Genomic DNA, 20,391 nt, shown 5'->3' with positions numbered 1-20,391 from the left:
ATATATCAATTAAGATGCAATTTAATTAATGACCGAGGTACGTGCATTTAAATGTGTTTGCAATTAAACGAGACAAGCACTTTCACACACACATTTAATGGATTAATCAACGAATGAGATTATTTATTTAAGGAATTTAGTTAAACAATATTCTTAAGTTCTTAAACAAATTTTTAAAATTAAATTTTCATTTTTATTATATTAAACCTAAATTTATATTATTTAAATATTACCAATATTTCTTATAAATAATCCAATGGCTAACTTAACCCTATTTATTGATCCATTTTCATTGGGTCCTAAAAACTTCTCCCTAAACAAAAATCCATTTCATTACATTTTTCGTTTGGTTTTTCAACCTTCTGCACATGTTATGCTTTGCCAAATCCAATATAAGACTATTATTTTGTGTTGGTTTTTCCCCTCTTCTCCTCTTTTTTGGAAATCCCTTCTCTTTAAGCGAAAACCAAACAGAAAAGGGGTCCGAAATCTCCGCTTTTCTTTTTCCTACTTCCCTTGGACTGCAGCTGCCCCGTTATAAATTGTCTGAAAGTCGCTTTACAAGGTTTTCGTATCATATTTTATTATTACGCGGTTTTCACGCCCTTTTGTGCCCTTCCAACCCGTCTGCTGGTTGGACTTCCTCTCGGACATCGATGCATTGCGTTAATTTTGTTTTTATACCCCAGGATGGAGGATAAAAAGGGGAAGAGGCGACGAAACCCCCCGTGTAACAACAATATTTTATGGTTGCTCGCAGATTTTCAGACCAACGAGCAACAATTTTTGCCTCCACCTCACAAAGAGTTATTGCAAAAGTTTTCCCTCTTCGTTTTCGCAGTTTTTAAGCTTTTCAGCGGGGGAATTTTTAAACTGCATTTTTAAACTTCTTTGGCTAAGGGGAAAATCTCTGACCTTTTTAAATGCTTACGAAAATCTTTTTTGGGGGGATAATCAAGGTTAGGCCTTGACTATGTTTCATTTGAATTTCCCTTTATTTGCTAATTACTTTTTCTATTCCGGAAAATCTCCATCTGACACGGGACTTAAGAACAAGCCACAAAAGGAAGAGGGGAGTAGTCCGAAAACCAAAGAAACCCCAGAACGTGGCCAAGAAATCCGATTGCAGAGGTCTCCATTCTTGCCATTTGGTTGCTAATTAAGTTAGATGCATCTTTGTTGCATTACGCAAGCGAATCAAGTGCAACCGCAAAGTGCCAAGAGCGTGTCTAAGCCTTGCTACTTTCCCCTCTGTCCTTTCCGCTTTCACCTATCTCACCTCACCCCAAATATCCTGCACAATTGTGGAGCATTAATTATTTGCCAGTCTCTCGCTCGGAATTCCAGTTTCCACTCACAAGGATATCCCAAGGACTTTAATTTGCCAGACGGCCCCCGATATGCCAGCCTGCTGCTTTGCTTTTGCTTTGGATCCAACAAACAATTGAAGCAGACCGAGCATAAATTACACTAGCTCAACACCTGATTGGGTTGGGGTTTTTCGGGGGATTGATAAGGGGGGGTTAAGTGGGGGTTACGGGGCGGTTAAGATAGGGGGCTTATATATAGTTGGTTGCCAGGACACTCAAGAGGGTCAACCCATACCCACACCCACTCACGTGGCTAGTAGCCCTTTGTTGCTGTGGTCATTGATTGTCTGCAATTTGCATTTTCAGACATGAACATTGCTCGATGTGAAAACGTGCGCGGGGGCAGTGAATTTCGAGGATGAAAATGGGGTGGAATTGGAATTTGGCTTGAAAATGGGGGATATACTCATAATGATTGAGTATTGTTTAGCCTGTGACAGGCTCTCAAAAATTCAACATGCGGTTTTCTAATTCACTTATAGATTTTATAAGACTTTTAAGGTAAAAAGCTTAAACACCAATGGATTTAAATTTAAAATAAATATATTTATAAAATTGTTTAACGTTATTTTTTATTTAATTTAAAGCTTAAATTTTCTGTAAAAAAGGCTAGTTAAATCATTTTCTTGTATTATCGAATAAAATTAGATAACTTTCAATAAAAATTACAATAAAATAAAAACTTAGGTATTTTCCTAAGCGTGTAACCGCAAATGCCTAATAAATAAAAACCTCTTAACGTCCTCGGGCTTCGTTTATTCATTCTACCAGGATTGACGAACTGTCGAGGTCATTGCTTTGAAGTTGAAGTTTCCGCCTTTTGTAATAGCCGTTTCCAAAGAATCGGATGAATTATTAAGCGCGAGGCTCGTTGAGAAATCAAAAACAAAGGGGGAGGCAATTGTGGAGTTTATGGGCATGAAGCCATAATAGCAATAAACTCGACAATTATAAGAATAAAATGGATTTTTCGTGGAAACAATTTTGCTAAAGGATCAAAGAGGGGAAAAATTGAAAACAATTACAAGAAAATTATCATGTGCAGTTTTAAGTTAAGTATTTATTTCCCCACTTCAATTAGGACTTCAATCATTCATTACGTCCGTCATTCACTCACTCAGTCATTCAGGCATATGATTATGCATTGAATGCAGGAAAAGGAGCAAAAACTCATTGAATGCCTGATGTTCTGTGTGTTCCCCATCTCATCTCCTTTCACTTTGACTTTGGCCCAGAGTTTTCCATATTTCCATTTCCATTTGCACTGCCCCCCGCTTTTCCTTTTCCATTCCCATTCATCCGCACTCGGTGCATTCACAGGGAAATGAACATCAGCTGCAAAACGGAGAGCGGGAATTATACAACAACAAAGGGAAAAACTACGCTCGGCGAAGAGGAGCATTGTTATAGAAACAAAATGTGAAGAAAAACGCCAAAGGAAAACGAGCACATGAGAAAAAAAAATCAGAAAAATTCTGCAAACGGATGAAACACTGAAATTAATTTCCGTTAATATGGTAGAGTGTTTGTGAGTGTCCTACAGTGCGTATGGGTATTTTCCTGTGTGTTACTATGTTTATACGATAGCAATCACGATTTCTTGAAAGCGCGATATAGAAATAGCCCCTGTTTATACGACAGCCGAGAATTCATGCTTTTATTCACTCTCAGCTGATAGGGATGCCGGACCGGTAAAAATATCTAATTTTTAATACCACTGATTAGAGAAATGGCCTATAAAAGGCCTTCAATTTCTAGCGATCTGGCAACGTCAATCATTTTTTACAGAGTTACCAGATTGCATATCACCAAATCACGCTTTTGGGCTGAAATCATAGTCAACTTTCGTGTGTTGCCGAATTCACGAAATGGCGTTTATACAAGCACGAATCGGCCGAAAGCGTGAAATGATAGCGTGAATTCGGCATCGTATAAACACAGTATGTGTCTGTGTGTGCGGGGGAGTGGAAAGTTTCTGTTACGGAAGTAGAATTTTCTTAATTGCCATTTTAATTGAAGTCATCGAAATGAAGCACTGAGAGTGCTGAAAAATACCATCGAAATGGCCAGAAATTAATCATGATGAAGTGGCAAACCATTTGCCATTTTATTTTTTCTACAGAAATAATTAAAGAAGTTTTTTTTTTGATTTTTAATAACAATTTTTTTTAAAGCATATTAAATTTTTTCTAAATATTTTTTAAATTATTAGAAAACTGGCAAGAAAAAATAAATATGTAACATTGTTAAATGTTTTTAAACATTTTTTAAATTGTTACAAAAATATTAAGAAACCTAAAAAAATATAAATATTCAGTAGAATACAACTTGCGTATTAAGAAAATAATAACTGCCATTTATGTTTCTAACATAACATAACATTTTTAAAATACCAGCTACATTTCATTTAAAAATATTAACTGCTAATTTTAAATTTCATAAAATTACTTAATCATGTAGTAAATCAATTTTATTGAAATAAATGCGATTAAGCTCCGGGCTAAATGAACTGAACCTAACCGAAATGGATGCTGACCAAAAGAACATTCCCACGTTTCCGCTCTCCACCTCTCCTGGGATACCGAAATTTATATTTAATTTGCAATTGTTTGTAGCGCAGAGCGCACAGAGCAAAACCAAAAACCGTAACAAAAAATCTTGCATGTAAATTCAATTCGATTACCATCTACCATCATCAGCATAGAAGTGAGGTAGAGTTTTTTTCCCCAGCGGCACGAAAATATCAGACAATCCATTAGATGTGGCAGAAAGTTTATGCGTGGCTGATCAATGTTTCCCATTCCAGCCTCCCAGCGAACCACTTAATATTCCATGGCAACGGACATTCAGTGGAGGTAGTAGTCAATATTCGACATTCACAATATTTCGCATGGCAGTCATACCAAAAAAACAAAAGATGAGATGCGATGCGAGCGAAACCAATTTGTGCTCATTGGGGAGCAAAATTCATGGCGCTTAGCATTTGAATTAGGGCGGCGGCTATGTGCCGCCGAGGGGGCGTGGCCCTGGGACTACCGGATTTACGGAACAAAAAAGAAAATAAAACAGAAAAAAGTAAAGCTAACAAACCAGAAAATCCGTGATTATTTATTAATTTGGCAAATTATTCATGCGACGCGCCATCACAAATCTGCTTAGTTGAGTGTTAGTTCGACGGCTGGCCTTCAGGGAGGGGGTGGTGGTGTGGCTTAAAGGGGGTGGAGGAGTAGGTGACAGGTGTGGAGAGGGGTAGTCAGTTTGCATTCGCTACGTGCTCATCTATTGTCTGTGCGGATCGCCCTTCTCCAAATTGAGGGTGTGTGTTTGGGGAGTCCCTAAAGTTGTTGCTAGTTTGTTGCATGCCAAATTTTCGGTTTCGGTAACAGTGGAGCAAAGTTTATTAAACTACAGAGATCCTATAAAATCGTAAAAAAATAAAAAGCATTATAATAAAAAAATTTGTATAAGTATTACCTTAAAATACTAAAATCAGCTAATTGTTGGAAACTTAAAAAAAATGTAGACAAGTGAATATTTATTTTTAAGTTATTTTTGTCATAACCATTTAGAAAAAAAATGTAAGTGGAAGTTTCCTTTAATTTTTATTTGAATTCCACTAGAAAAATAAGTATTTGTTAAATTTTCTCTTCGAAAATTTCAAATTTCCAAGAATTTTCAACCACTGTGCAATTTAGCAGCTTTCCAACTTGCCACGGACGAATGCAGTTCGAAATAAACTTTTTTATTTAGGATTTTTAGGGTTGAGGGTGGGGTTTCCCCAGAGACCAGTGGGCGTGGCCCTCGAGGGCATTTTTGTGCTGCACAATTTCGCCGTTGCAGTTTTGGCCGAACTTTCCGTTGCAGTGATTTATCATAAACTTTTCGGGTCAAACAAAATTTATTTACAGCAAAACCCCCAAACAAAAAAAAGAAGGAACAAGAAAAATGTTTAAAAATTGTTCAAATTAATTTCGTAATAAATCGCAATACAAATCGTCGAAATCTAAATAGTGTGATTCCCCAGCGAGTTGGATATTGCAACTGACATGATGAACAATTTCCATTGATTGAATTCAGTTTTTTAATTGCTCTTTGAGCGAAATGAAATTTATTTGCTAATTTGTTTTAATTGCTGAACTAATTAATCAATCCGGCGAATAGTGCTTAAGTGGGTGGTTCTCATCCTTAGCACCCATTAAAATGCACACAGGTGTAAATAAATAAATGTATGTGAAAACTAGCCATAATTAAGCAGACATATATCGAGTCCCATTTTGCAGTTGCTCTTCATAAACATAAATGTACATACGTACATTTTGCAATCTGGCATAAATTCAGGGCATAAACAAATACAAAATATAGAATTTTACTAGCCAAATATTATTTTCATTCATTCAATTAAAAAGGAAGAGGGGCATTTTAAGGCCAGAGCTGCTACTAATGGCATTAATCTGCATTTTTCCACATAAATCAATAAACAGTCATTTGGGCAATTAAAGTGTTGCATGGTAACCCTGCTCTTTTGCCCCAACCGCCTTTTCGCCTGCCACGCCCACTCATTGTTTTAGGCCCAGCAAAATGGCATAAATCAAACTTAACAGCTGCAAGCGATGGGTCCAAAAGGATGAAGGACATAAGGAATGAGGAGCATTTTGTGTGTGTGGGGAAAGGGGAAATTCGGGGGCTAAGCAAATAGCCAAAACTAAAGTTTCCCTCGACCGAAATTCTGTGTATGTATGTGAATTTAAATTGTTTGTTTGTTCATGTGTATGGGTGTGTGTTGTTGTGTGTGTTTAGTTAGCATTTACATCAAATTATTTTGTTTGTCAGGCTGTGGTGGCAACGCCTCTTCTTTGTCCTGCCTGCCCACCCAACCCCCTGGCTCCTGTGTGAATTGTTTTGGCCCAAGGATGTGAGGATATTTGTGTGTGCATTCGCATTCTGCTGCAGTTTCAGTGGGAATAATTGTTTCATTCCAGCTGTTTTTGTTTAATTTTCAATGCCCCAGCATTGTCTGCATTACAATACAAATTGCAGCCGCAATTTCGATTAAAGCGATTAAATGTAAATACTTATTTTAAATGTTTTAGCTTACGAAATTTTACAGGATTAAGATTGAGAGATCTTTGAAATTATTTAATGGCATAATTCTACATTTCATTGAAATGTATAGATAGAAAAAATCAAAATTTTATTTTAGTTTGGAAAAAAGTATAATTTTATTTGAATAAATAAATTTCAATTTTAATTTTAATTCCCTTTCTATATTAAACTGCAAAGCTGAATTTCCTCCTTTCAATTCCCACATCCCTGGTCAGTAGTTGTCATGCAAATTCGACTTGAACAAAACTTAAGAAACCATAAACTATAAATCCTCCTATCTATCATCAAAGAAACTTTAGTTTGCAAACCCATCACTAACCATATAACCCCTCCCAAGCTCCCCTTTTTCAAACCTCCGGCGACCACTTCCTGTTTTGTCAACTGCAAACTTTAACATTGCATTTAGACAATTGCTCTATGGCTGGGCAATGTATATGTTCGAAATATAAAACTAAAACTATTTATGTATGTCCTGGCGAACGAACATATATTGCCCATCTCAAATCCCCCATGTTGGCTGCCCATAAATATATGTGGTCGTCGAAGGGGCACCGAAGGAGCGGCCATAAACCCCCTTCAAATACATATATTGCCGGCAAACTTTTCAATTACGTTGGGGTAATTCTAAACTTTGCTGCTGGAGGAAAAAAAATCCAATAAGGAATACAAATCCCTGCGGCGCTTAAATCTATTTATGTCGCTGCTTCTTCTATTTCCACAAATGCTGCTTCTGCTCCACTACTATTCCCGCTACTACTTGCTGGGGTCAGCTCAAGCTCAAGCGGGGGTCAGATTCGGTACAGTGAAAACTTTAACGTGTACAGTGAAACCAGAGAAGTTTGTGGCTTGCAAAAGTTTAGTACGTACACTGGGAAATATATTAAATAATATTTTATTACATTTTGTCATCATTATTACTCTAAACTTGCAACTTATATGCTATGCTTATAATTCCTTAGCAATTATTAGGGAAATAAATTTAATTAAAATTAAAAAAAAGTATAACAAATTTTTATAATATCCTAAGAAGTTTAAAGTTTGCTTATAATTCCCAAGCAGTTATTTAAAGAAGTTTATTATTAATTTCTTAATAGGAAATCAAAAGGCATTTCTTATAATTCCCAAACGGTTATTCAGGAAGCTGTGGTTCTTAGTTTTTCCTTATGATTACCATCTTTTAGTTACTAGAATTACTTTTAAATTAAAATTAAACAAATAACCAATATATTAACAAATATTTGAAACTTATTTCAGTGTAGTGCTGGGTTTCCATTTCTCTCCCATATAAAGGTCTGTGGGGTTCTCCCCCATTCCGCTTTTAATCTTGTTGGTGCGTTCATATTTTTTAATTGGCTGACCAACATTGAAGAATGCCTCCCGCACTTTTCATTTGCCTCTCTTCGCTCCGCTTCTCTATCCACTTCCGTTTCCGCCTATTACTCCCAGGCAAAGTCCGTTAAGCGGATTTAAAATGCAATCTGCCAATCGCCATCCTATCCCCGTCCCTTTCTCCCGCCAATCTCTTTGGGGTTTCTCTGTTTTTTATGGCTGCGTAAATTGAATTTCGACTGCAATGGATGCACAAATTAATTGCCGGCGTGTTAACCTCGAAATTTCTTGTACGCCCATCTCCAAAAAAAACAACAAAAAAGAAACCAGCAACAAATATCAAACTCAGACTCCTCCATGAGGAAGCGAGACGGTACGAGTTGTGTGTGGGTGAGAGCAAGTGAGATGGACAACATTGGAGCTACTGCAGTCGACGTCGACTGCGCTGCCAGCGTCGTTGGGGCGGAATTTTTCGCCTGGGGCGCAGGCGTCATTTTTACTTTTTACTTAAGAGAAACTACTGCTCGAGAAATTCTCTTAAATCGTCTTCAAAGAGAGGATTTATATTAAACCGATATTTACTCGTAATTTAATTAGGAATTTCAGTTTTAATTCAATTAAAACGAACCACCACTTCCTTTGCTTTTATTTGATTTGAAATATAACATTTTCTTGGAATTGGCCTATTACACAGCTACAAAAAAATGTATGTTAAATAAATAAAGACAAGCAAGGAGTGTACAGGAATTTTTCATAATTCTTTAAAATGCGTCTTTGCTACTTGAGAATTTCTTTAAAAGCAAAAAACTAATTATCGACCGACCGCTGTAGTTATTCTTCACTTATTCGCCTTTATTGGAGTGTCTTCGCTGCTGTTGTGGCTTTCTAGTGCGGCAACTTAATTAAGAATAAGCAAACGCCTCGAGGACCAGCGGAGGGGGTGCACTTAAAAGGGGGGTAGAAAAGGGGAGAGGGTTGGTAAAAGGGGCACCTCGAACCACCACCCACCAGCCTCTCCAGCTGCCATAGTGACGCGCTTGGAATAACAAAAACGGAAATGAAAGTAATTTAAAGTGTTATTAAGTCGTGGGCTGTCCCTGTCAAAGTCGGTGGAAAAAGGAAAAGCGCGGGGAAAGTGAGGAAAGGCGAAGGAAGCTGACTAAGGGTAGCTTGTAACGGAAGTGCCTCGTACGGATGTGTAAGTAAGTGTGTGTTTACTTGGTGTATGTAAGTCATATGCAGTCATAACAAACTACAACAAGACAGGGAAAAATCCAAAGACGAACTTCACTTGCAAAGCAAAATACTTACACACAAAGTTTAATCTATATTTATTTTCCCTTTGAGCTTTTCTTTGAGCTGCTCATCAAACTGTGAAGAGAAATAGGAATTTAGATATAGAAAAATGTGTGTATTTATACCGTCTGTAAAAAAAGATCAACATAGTTTTCAATTTAAGATAAATATTTTGCGATAAAAAGCCATAAATGTAACTTTCAAGAAAAAAATTTACTTATATCACTTATTTCTTTAAAAATATATGGTTTTTTTTTTTTTTTTATTTGAAAAATGTTAATTTATTTATTACTTAATTTGTTTTATTTAATTTGCCATAAATATTTCTTTATCTTCATTTTTATGTGCAGCTGCATTTCAAAAAGTTTTCAACAATAGTGTAAAGAAAAATTGCACCCCGAAAACTTTGCTCCATCCAAACTCTTTGCTCAATTTCCCCCATTCGGTGGACAACTTATACTTTATGCTTTCTGCCTATATAATAAAGCACTTTAAGTGCCGCGGCACGACCATTTTTGGTTCCATAGATGACACTAAAAGCTGTTCCCCAGACCTTAACCCCCGAAAAACTGAACTCAACTCTCATAAAGAGTGCGTGCACGCACCGCATAAATAACCGAGCGCAAAACTTTGAGTTTTACTTTACGCATATGAGGCCAAGTTTATGACTGTGTCGTATAACTTAAACTACGCAGAATTCAATTAACTCGAAGCGCCAGCTTGGTCCTGATTGTGGTGGTCCTGAACTTGGTTCCTTGGTATTTTTTTGATTTTTTTCTTATTCCTGCAGCAGGACCAACTGTGTCTTGGCTGACATCTTAAGCTGCTTGTGTGTAAGTGTGTCTGGCTTAATGAGAGACGCATTTGCCTGTCAGATTGTGATGCTCCTTCTGCCTGCTTCTTTCTTATATATATTACATATATATATTTTATTTTATTTTCCTTGCCGCTTAAACAAAGGAGAAGACTAGCTTCGAGGACCTGAAGTTTACTACACACACACATGTTGCAGAAAAGTTTTTTGGCCGTGGGAGCAACAAACTTCAGTGACACATCCCTCGTCGTCTGGCAGACAGCCCCCCGAAAAGTATGCAGCACGCATTTTAAACGTTTTTAATTTACAGACTGCCATGTTGTACCTCTAAAGGTCCTGGAATCCCCAAGCTTAGCGGACAAGTCCTGGTCTCAAACTCCTTGTCAGTCTTCAGTCGTCATGGAATTCGTTGTCCTCTGAGTTTTTTTGCTTTCCCCCTTTTTTGTCATTTGTCGTCTGTTTTTTTGGGTATTTGCATTTTTTTCCGTCTACCTTATTTTTTTCGGGAATTTTGTTTTGTGTCGTAATGCCGTGTATTTTGTTGTTGGTTTGATTGATGGCATTTGGCGCCATGCAGGGAAAATTTTCTGCGTTTGTCATTTATAAATAGAAGAACAACAATGGCAGCAGTGAAAGCGAATATAATAAACATTCCGCAATAGATTCCGTGAGGGTTTCAAATATTTTTGTGAGTGAGTGTATATGACCCCCATGAACTCGAGTGATACGGCGAATTAATTCTGACTGGGTAATTTTTTTATGTATATTGGGAAATGGAAAGTACATCACGTTTTCGTATTAAAATAATTACCATATAATGTTAATTTGTTTTAATTTTATTCAACAGTATTTTGTGAAAAGATTTTAAACCACTTTGAAAAGCGCCAAAAAGTATACCACAAAAAATACTTTGCAGCTAACCATCAATTGTATTTAGCATGTCGCAATCGATCTTTAGTTGGCTACTAAACTAACTAAACTAAACTTAATGCCAACACACCTAAATCCCCTACAGCTTCAGTCCCTTTCCACCCCTTACAGCCATTACAACACCCCCTCCCCTCACCTAAGAATTGTCAACAAAGTAGCCATTTTGTATGCTCGACCATGCCGCAATGTGTGCGCCACAATAATTAATTACAGCATTCTCTCGATGGCGGCGACAGCAGCGTTGCCGTTTTGTCCTTGCTGCCGAATCCGCTTCTGCTTCTTCCTCCCACTTCCTCTGAGCCTCCTTGATTGCTGCTGCTGCCGTAATTGTTGTATCCTTGACATTTAGAAGAACACTAACGCTCGGTGCAAAAATGTTCGCCACGCTCCTCTGCCTTCAACCGGAAGTGAAAAATTCTTTAGCAGTTGAACCTAGCGAGTGGGCGAAGAATGAGAAAGGAGATAGTTGAAATGAAATAGGAGTTACACTGGAAAAAAATTTATCATTTCAAATAAATTACTTATATTAATTTTAAAAAAATTTTATCTACATATTATCTACAAATGATTTACATATTCTCTACTAACTATCTACACATTTAAATATAATGCTGAAAGTAATTATTATATATTCAGATTTTGTCACATAAAAAACGGAAATGGTTTCTATTTTTCTATTTTTTTTCTCTCAGTAGAATAGGAAATAAAGTTTCACTATTCAACACCAAAAAGAAAACTTTATGGGATGTCTTTGGTGGCTTTGAGATTCATTTGTTGACTGTTCTAAACCACTGAATTTTCCCCCCTCTCCATTTTCCTCTAGTTTTCCCAACCCACCATCCATCCCACACTTTTATGTTCCTTTTATATCCTGCGGAACATTTCTTGTGGCTGGCAATGCGAATTTGATTTTGCTCATTTGGCCAAACTAATTTGTGCATTTGTCTCTGTTCCTTGGGATCCCCCGTCTCTCTCTACTCGTAATCTGCCCGTCTCTTTCTCTTCACTTTGTTAATGCCCTGCAGCTGTTGCTGATTGGTTTTTATTTTATTATTTGACATATGTTTTGGGAATAGTTTTTTTCGTTCTTATTCTCTTTGCCTTTTGTCGTGTTGTTAGCTAATGATAACGACTGTTTAGGGAGTGAGATTGAGGGTGAGAGGAATTTGCCAACTTTTTTGTTTGATTTGCATGTTTTTGGCAGGGAAATTTTCATGGGTGGTGGGGAGGATGGTGGTGGAGATCCAGGGGGAGCCCTAATTAGATTAAAATGTGTGACAAATGTGCGACTCGTTTATGAGGGCAGCTGTTGGTGACTAAGCCGGATATGATGGATGCGTTTTAAATGGAAAATAGTACAGCTTAGGGAGTGAAATAGATACCATTGCAGAGCCAGAAAATTAGCAATTAATGTATTAAAATATTACATTTTAAATACGTAACGTTTGGAAATTAAATGTATTTGTGAAGACTTAAATTTATATTTTAATAACCACCTCATCAATCAATTTTTGTTTAATAAATCCTGAAAGTCATGTTTCTTACTACCTTCCTAACCCCTTCTAAAAGAAGGAGTTTAAAATTTTTCGACTTTTGCAAGTAATTTTAAGATTTTACAATCCATCAAATTTTGGGTCTAGAAAAATGTCCAAAATCTATAAAAGCAATTCATTGTTATTTAAAACAATGATTCTTAAAAGAATTTAAATAAAACCCGGGCACCTGTTAACCGCAAAACAGCTGCGCTTCCCAAGAGGCATTTTTGCAATTTCCCCAGAAAAATGCGGGGAAAAAGCGAAAACTTTTTTACGGAATGTTAATTACGAGGAAGCTCTGACGCAAATGCCGCCCACGACACGCAAAAAAAGCCAAACAAAGAACGCAGAAAGAAAGCAGGAGAAAGTGAAAGGCCCCCAACGACTAACGCCCTCTGGCGGCCAAGTGTCGAACGTTTATTAATTGACTGTCAGCTTCATATCCGTTCAAAAACAGGGAAAACGACAAAAAAAAGAAGGAGAATTGATATCCCGATGACAGTTGGCATTGTCTGTGTGCCACTCATTTCGTTGCTTAACCAAGTTCTCCGGGTTTTTCTTTCGGATTCATTGGTTTTGTGAGGAGGGGGGTTGGTTGGTCTCCCTATATTCCCCAAAAACCACCCCTTCTTTCATGGTCGCATGCAGAGGCAAAGTCCTTTTCAATGACATTGTCATTGCCATCCATTCGATTTCGACTCGTCTCGTTTCGTCTCGTCCTTGTTGCTCAACAGGTTGTGTCCAGTCCCGTTCAGTTTCAGAGTTTCCTACCCTATATAGTATATATACCTACCTACCCTACCTACCCTACTTCAATGCCACCCACTCCCAAGAGAACTTTTTGCTTCTGCCACACAGCCGGCTTTCAATCATGGCGGTCGGTCGGTCGCTTGGTCGTTTGGTCTCGGACACTTTTTGCCAACTTGGCTCTCAGTCAGCATCCGACATCGTTTCGAGCTGAATGTGCGTGCGCTAAAAACCAGGCAACAAAAACCATAAAACCATATTCACCACGTTCTATCGCGAGTATCTGTGTGTCGGCGTCTGTGTGTTTGTGTGCGGGTGTGTGCAACAGCTGTTTGTGGAAAATCGGCCAAATAACAAATAAACTTGTCATTAGACAGGCTGCTAAAAAAAAATAAGAAAAATATAAAAATAAAAACCAAGTGCAAAGTGGAAAATTTCGATTTCAGTTGACACTTGATTAAAAAAGTTGTGTAGTTCGTTTCGCCGAATTTTCGTTTTTTTCGAATATATTTTCCTGGTAAGTTTTGCAAACGGGGCAACATATGGCCCAAAATGCCACGCCTACTTGTTTGGTTTTTATTTTTTTTTAGCTGCCAGACGACGGTCTTTGAATAGCCTCGCCCACCCTTCCATTGTCAATATTGATTTTTGTGTGATTGTTATTTATTTTTCATCTTGCACAGACACCAACCTCCTTCGAAGGACTTTTCCTTGGCTTGTCTCCTGCCCAGTTTTTTCCTCCTTTCTTCTCCAAGTAAATCTTTGATGTAATTTAAAGCTTCTCGAGCTGCTTTCTTCTGCCATATGTTGGCCATATATGTAGGAGTGTTTGCGTGGGATGTAAGCTCGAATGTGCCCGGTTCACAGGACTTTTTTGTGCCAGCTGTTTTCACACAGGTGAAGGGTACAAATTGTTTGCAGACCCCCCAGACAAGCAAGAGTGGGTTAACAGAGAGAGAGGAGGGAGTAAGGGGTTAAGGGGTGCAAGCCGGTCAGACTCAATTGAGAGATTAAATTGATTTACCTTGTTTGGATAATATTTATTTTCACTATGGTGATTGAAAGTGATTTATATTTATTCTATTTACATTCAGCAGCAGTGCTTGTTGGCTTTCGGAATTATCGAAAAAGTCAAGTTTTGTTGAAGTTTATATTTTTTCTTTACCAGCTTTAATAATATTTCTCCTTTTTCTTCTCGTTTTAGGTAAGTTTTCTAAACCAACCTGTGGACTATTATTGGGTAAGATTTTATTAGAAGTAAAACGAATATATTAAAATAAAGAGATGGCAAATATTAGTTTACAAATATATCGAAACTCTCGATATTATAATCGTTTTAATTATTTTTAATGTTTTAAAATTATTAATTTATAAATGTATGCAAGTGATATTAACAATAAAATTAAAAATTTTAATATTTAAAATTGCCTTTACTTGACGTAAAAATTACTACAAAAATCGATAATACTATCGATGATTTGCCAGCTCTTATAGAATCCTAACACTAGCCAATTCCCCAACTCAATAAACGTTGCCAAGGGTTATAGCCTTTTTATTTACCTTCCTTTCATTATATTTGTTCATGCCTTTTTTAATACAACCCTTAACTTTGAAACCGCAAAAGTTAAAGGTCATGAAAAACTCACAAAAAATCATTAAAAATTATACAAAAAGAAAATCATACAAATATTATTTGCAGTTCCTTTTCGTTGAATCCTTCTTCTTGCCCCGAAAAATGCAAATAAACGTAAAATATTTCCAATCAAGGAAAAGGGAATCAAAAATGAAAGCCGCAGCAAACAAAGTTCAAATTGTGGCAACAGTTGTGGCCAATACAATAACAATAAAAATAAAAATTGGGCAAAAAAAAATAAGAAAATCCAGAGAAAATCAAGAGCTAACCCTAGTCAGCGAAAAACCAACGCCCAAGGGGTCGGAGAAAAACTCACCCACCTCTAAGATTGCCTGGAGAAACTTTGTGTTGGTTGGGAGGCAAGAAAAATCGAACAACAAAACTCAGGGAATTACTTTGAAAATAGTTGGCAAAAACAACAACAACAGCAAATAATGAGCATTGAGCGATAAAACTCGATGCATGAGAAAAGTGGGGGTAGGGGCAAAAAGTGGGCGTGGCTGGGAAATGCAAAAATGGCGAAAGGCAAACTCCTCGACTTGGTGGATAAATCGGAGATTGAAGTGGTTAAAGTACCATGCGCTATTAAATAGAAGAACAATAGAGCGGGGAAAAAGAGGCAAAGAACTAAGGGTGATCTTGAAGAAAGTTTTGGGGGGGGTTAAATTGGCAGCGTAAAAAAGGTTGGGGGCTATGCCAATTTTGGTGGCAATGGCGACAGCTGAAATCTAAAGACAAAAACCCGACAAGTTGTAACCGCAAAATTGCCTTTGAACTCTTATATTCTTATCCTTGGAATCCTTTAAGGACAAGGGGAAACATTTTAAAGGAAACTTAACGCTGGTTCTTGACTTAGTTAATTAATATTCAAATAAATAAGAATACTATGCGTGACTATAATACTATAAAAAAAGAGAAAAAATAGAAAAAAGCTTTAAATTAAAAAATTTTTTTTAAAAATATGTCTCTTGGTGGTAATTTTATTGTTATAAATTTCCTCATACAAATTGAACAACTTCTCGACAAAAAAACCGCATTACTCTATTATTAAAAAATAAATACAAAGATAATTATAATATTTTTAGTACGAAATCGTATTTATCCCATTAAATAAAGTATAAATTCTGAGAGAGAAACCCACTTTATAGTTGCAAAGCCATTTTCATTGGCATTGTACAATTTGCAGACCGATTAGCCGCAGGACTCATTTTGCAGTAGTGGCAAACATGAAATTAATTATCACCATAAAATTATGCACAGCATTATGGCCACGCCCACTGGTAGTTACCCTGCCCCCTCTTAACCCACACCCCTGCCTGTGTCATAACATCACCGCAAAGCGCACCAACCGAGAATAGTTGAGGGAAAATAATTCGAGAAAAGTTTCCCTTGGAGTGCGTAATAAATGTTTACGCAAATTGGGCAACAGGCGTCGACGAGTAGAAGTGTGAGGGGGGTAACTTTTGCCAAGTGTGTGTTTGTGTCCCGGGGATACTGGCTCCTGGAAATACGAGGGTCTACAGTTCCTGCCCCAAAGTGTGGCAACATCACTTAAGCTCCTCTTTTTCGAACAGTTAACTAGACAAAATAATAGTTGATAATAATAGTTGCAAGGAGTTTGTGCCGGCAAAAGTGCAATGGTGAGAAAAACAGAAAAGAGTGGGCGGTGGAAAAACTTTTTCCAAATGCACCCGAAGAACCCTTGAAATGTCAAGGGAAAACTGCGATGGAAACACTTCAATTTCAAAGGGGGAGGAATGGGGACTGTGCGTGAAGTTACCGGGAGAATGATAATAATTTATGTGGAAGTGAGAAAAAATGAACAGAAAAGTTAAGGAAACTCAGGAGGAGCTCTCTATTCTTCACTAATTTGCCAAATTACACCATTCATTTAAGCAATTTCGGAAAATTTTAAGTGTTACATTTGCGGAAAGTACTCTTTGCTCTTTACTAAATTGGATATATGAACAATATTTTACTGGAATTTCGGAAGTTCTGAAGTAGAACACTTATCTAGGATTTTTATTAATATGAAATATAGTTGTTTTTCAGGAAAATACAATTATTAGATTTTTGTATATTCCTATAAATATTATAATTGCTTCTATAAAGCATTAAAAAGTCTTAAGAAAACTTACAAGTTTAAAATCCTTTTAAACTTCCTTGTCTAAGGAAGTTATCCCCCTAACTTATTTAGCTCCTTTTTCCGCCACTTTTTTTTTATTTTTTGGCATCTAATCAACTTGTCAAACAGGAGGGTTTCTTTCAAATTTTCTGCCATCTACGTCCTCTTCTTCAAAATTTTCCATCTATCGCTTCATTTCACGGCTTCATTAACTTTGGCTCTAATAATTCACACGTATGCCCGGAAAAATCCCCCTTCCCCATTCGCTGCTCATTAAAACGCAGCCAAATGTGAATTTTCATTTTTTTTTTGGCTGTTCTTTTTAATAGTTTTTTGGGTAAAGTTGCCTGTTTTAATGTTATATCTATTTTAATTGCAAAATGCTCCCCAAACTTCGCGGTAATGGAGTCTTTCCTTTCCTCTAACTTGGTCTCTCCTCCTCGAAATCCACGGAGTTTGCTTGGTTTTCGTGTGGAATGGTCTCTGTTCCGACTCCTTGCCATAATTAAACTGCCATTTGGCACGTACGCGGACTTAATGATATTTACAGCAAAAACTCTGGAACACACCAGCTACATGAGGCAGGAAAAAACACGAAAAAAAATGCTGGTAGCCAGGAGCAAGGACATGGCGAAAAAAGCTGCTGACACGTCGCGAAGTCCTGTCCCTCCAGTCTGTCACTTCTGGACTCCTGTGCAGCTCCTCCTCCATCTGCTGTTCCTCATGTCCTTTTACCGCCCATTTTTGGGTGGTTCTTCGTTTCTGTCTGACATTAGCTTTGTTGCCAAAACATTTTTTCGGTACCCCCTATAAGAACCCCATTGGGGGTGGCACTTCTATTAAACCAAAAAAATACTTCGAAATAAAAATTAAATTATAAATGTTTAAAATATTTTTGATAAAAGGAACATTACAAAAACCAAGCAATTTCAAAACCATATTTGTATATTGTAATAAATATAATAGGTTTTCATACCAGATACATAAACGTTTCTGTAAATGTCTAGTTTACAGGGTATAAAATATCTTTTCCTGGAAAAATATTTCCTAGATATCTACAAAAGGCGGAGTCGAAAGTCTTGTCACCTCGTCTTTCGCTTTCTTACTATTTTTGTACCATCCCTTCTTGTCCGTGTAACTTCTCATAATTTTGCCACGCCATATAAGTTTATTCTTTTTTTCGGAGTTTGAGTTTTTTTCTAAGAATATAATTTGCCTAGTCTGCGGAGTTTCCTCTTATTTCCGCTGCTGCTTGTTCTTCTTCAGCTTCTATCGCTCTTTTCCTTTTCCTTCCTGGTATGAAAACCTAACGGAAAAATTAAGAAATTCCTGTAGGATAATTGCTTGGCATACGTGCTGGAATGTGCGCCCTTCTTCTATCTCTTTCTTTCCTTAGTATCCCCAAAGTTCCTACTCCTAGTCCTTTTTTTTATTTTTTTACTTTAATTCGTTGCAAATATTTTTGCACATAATATTCAAGTTGCGTGCTTTGGATAAACTTTTTTCATGCTTTTTATTCTTATTCGGTTCTTCATACAAACTTGCTACTTCTCTGGCTCATTCTTCATTTTTTGCCCTGTTCTTCCCTCTTCTTCTATTAATTTTTTGGGAATTTTTTTTTGGAAAACTCCTTAACTTAAAGTTCAAGTTGAAGTTTTTGGAAGTTCTTCAAGTTGTGCGCCAGGTGTAAAAACAGCCTAAGGAAAAAACGGTGAGAAGAGACGAGAGAGGTTTAAGGAACTTTAGATGCCGCATGGTTGCATTTTCACTCACATACATGTGAGGCAACCCCAGACAGAGTTGCCAACTTTTTCGGTGGTTCCTCCACCCATGTGTCCTGCGGGTTTTTCGAGAGGGGGTTGTTAAAGTGGAAGAATTGGAAGGGGGAAGAAAACAGGAGTGCCGTGAAAGAGCTTACTGCGGTTTGCTCTCTCAACTAAACACGATTTTTGAATTAATGCATAAAATGCAAGTTCTTCCTGCGCTTCCTCTGCTTCCTCTTCAATTTCTACCATTTCTTCCGCTTTATTCTGCTGCTCCTTCTTCCTGGCCGCAGGACATCCTTTTTGTTGTGCTTGTAACATTTCGCAGTGTTTTAGGCCAAATTGAAGTTGAATGTCTGGGACTTTATTGTGGTAAGTGGTTGAGGATGTGTGAAAAAGGCGGGTTTCCTACAAAAGCAGAAAAGGTATCCCATAAATTACAAAGTTACGCCGGTAATTCTTTTATTCGAATTGAAAATAAAATAACTTTAGAGACCTTTTGTCTTGAATCTTCAGAAGGATATGTTTTAATGGATAACAATACCGTCTCATATCAATTATTCTCAACTTCAATTGCAATTTCATCAGACAGTTTCCACCGCCGACGACATTTTTCATTTAGGTGTGAAAATTTCATATTCTCAAGACGTTGTGTCTGCTCTTGATGCTCTTTAACCCCCTCAGAATTTCTGCCATATTTTTCATTCCACTTCAATTATTATTATAGTTCACAATCAGCTGCCAAACGCGTTTATACTAGAGACCCGCCCCTCCCCTTCTCCTCCCTCAATCATGCGTCTCGTTTTCAATTTTCTCAATTCCCCAATCGATGGCAGCTTTTCTCTTCACGCAGCTCCGGGAAATTCAAAACAAGCTCTGAACGCAGATGGAAAATAGTCGAGGAAAACTCAAGAAACGTGAAATGAAGACATATTCAATTATGCCAGTTCCGGGGGCCAAAAGGGGGGCTTTCCGGGTGGAAAGCTGGAAAAGCTTGGGAAAGCAGGGACTCCAGTGGGTGGTTGGTTGGTTGGGCGATTTGGGATGCCGGGAGAATTGGCAGCAGCAGCGGAGGAGCACACAGTGCACTTCATCAAACGAAGTGTCAACAAAGTTAAACGAGAAACTGCAGCAGAGCGACAACAGCAGCAACAATGGTAATACCCATGGCACACGCAATCCTTCCTGGAATTCTTCAGCTCCCCCCCCCCTCCCCAGCTCAACCCCCAAAAACCCTGAATCTCCCCCTGGTTTTCTCTGCTCCGGGTGTGCAACAAAACATAATTCCCAAACAAATATGAATGTCAAACGTGACTGAAATGCAAATGAAAAAGAAACAGAAAATAATCCAAAAAAAAAGGTGAACTAGAGATGAAGAACTAAGAGTTTTGCCAAGAAAATAGCAGATTCGTTGCTATTTACGCGAATATTTTGAAGTATGAGAAAAATAGTTCTTTATAAAAACTTAAAACTATTTAAATAAAACATCCAATTTGTTCTTTACAAATGATAAAGCGTACTCTTTACTCCTAAAAAAAAGTATAGTTTTTATATATATTATTTTGTAATTGTAATAAAAATATTAAAATAAAATATTTTTAAATTTCGCTTTGGCGTTACTCCAAAAATTGGATAACTTTTTTCTGTTCTTTGAGTCATTATAACTTTTGTACCATATCACAAAAATCTGTAGGTTTTTTTTTACTTGTTATTAAAATAATGATTTTGGAGTGAAATATGAAAACA

The 20,391-nt window shown here is 37.2% G+C and overlaps 1 protein-coding gene across 18 annotated transcripts in view; it reads left to right on the top strand.

Annotated features, from left to right (window-relative positions):
* shep (alan shepard) overlaps window positions 1-20,391 on the top strand; it is a 140,593-nt gene that overhangs the window by 76,759 nt on the left and 43,443 nt on the right. For 7 of the 18 annotated variants that reach the window (XR_011418495.1, XM_070214867.1, XM_070214872.1 and 4 more), the window contains exon 1: window positions 14,347-14,364. The exons of 4 other annotated variants lie outside the window; for them this stretch is intronic. Coding sequence is in view for 2 of the 14 variants with exons in the window: in XM_070214879.1 (XP_070070980.1) it covers window positions 14,329-14,364 (36 nt within the window). In the remaining 12 variants the exon portion in view is untranslated. Of the gene's footprint in view, window positions 1-14,328; window positions 14,365-20,391 lie in introns of those variants that run through there. 7 more of the 18 variants (XM_070214876.1, XM_070214869.1, XM_070214870.1 and 4 more) reach the window with 3 other exon arrangements.

This window comes from Drosophila takahashii, chromosome 3L, assembly GCF_030179915.1.
Source record: "Drosophila takahashii strain IR98-3 E-12201 chromosome 3L, DtakHiC1v2, whole genome shotgun sequence".
Taxonomy (NCBI): Eukaryota; Metazoa; Arthropoda; class Insecta; order Diptera; family Drosophilidae; genus Drosophila; species Drosophila takahashii.
This window is presented reverse-complemented; position numbering and strand designations above follow the sequence as displayed.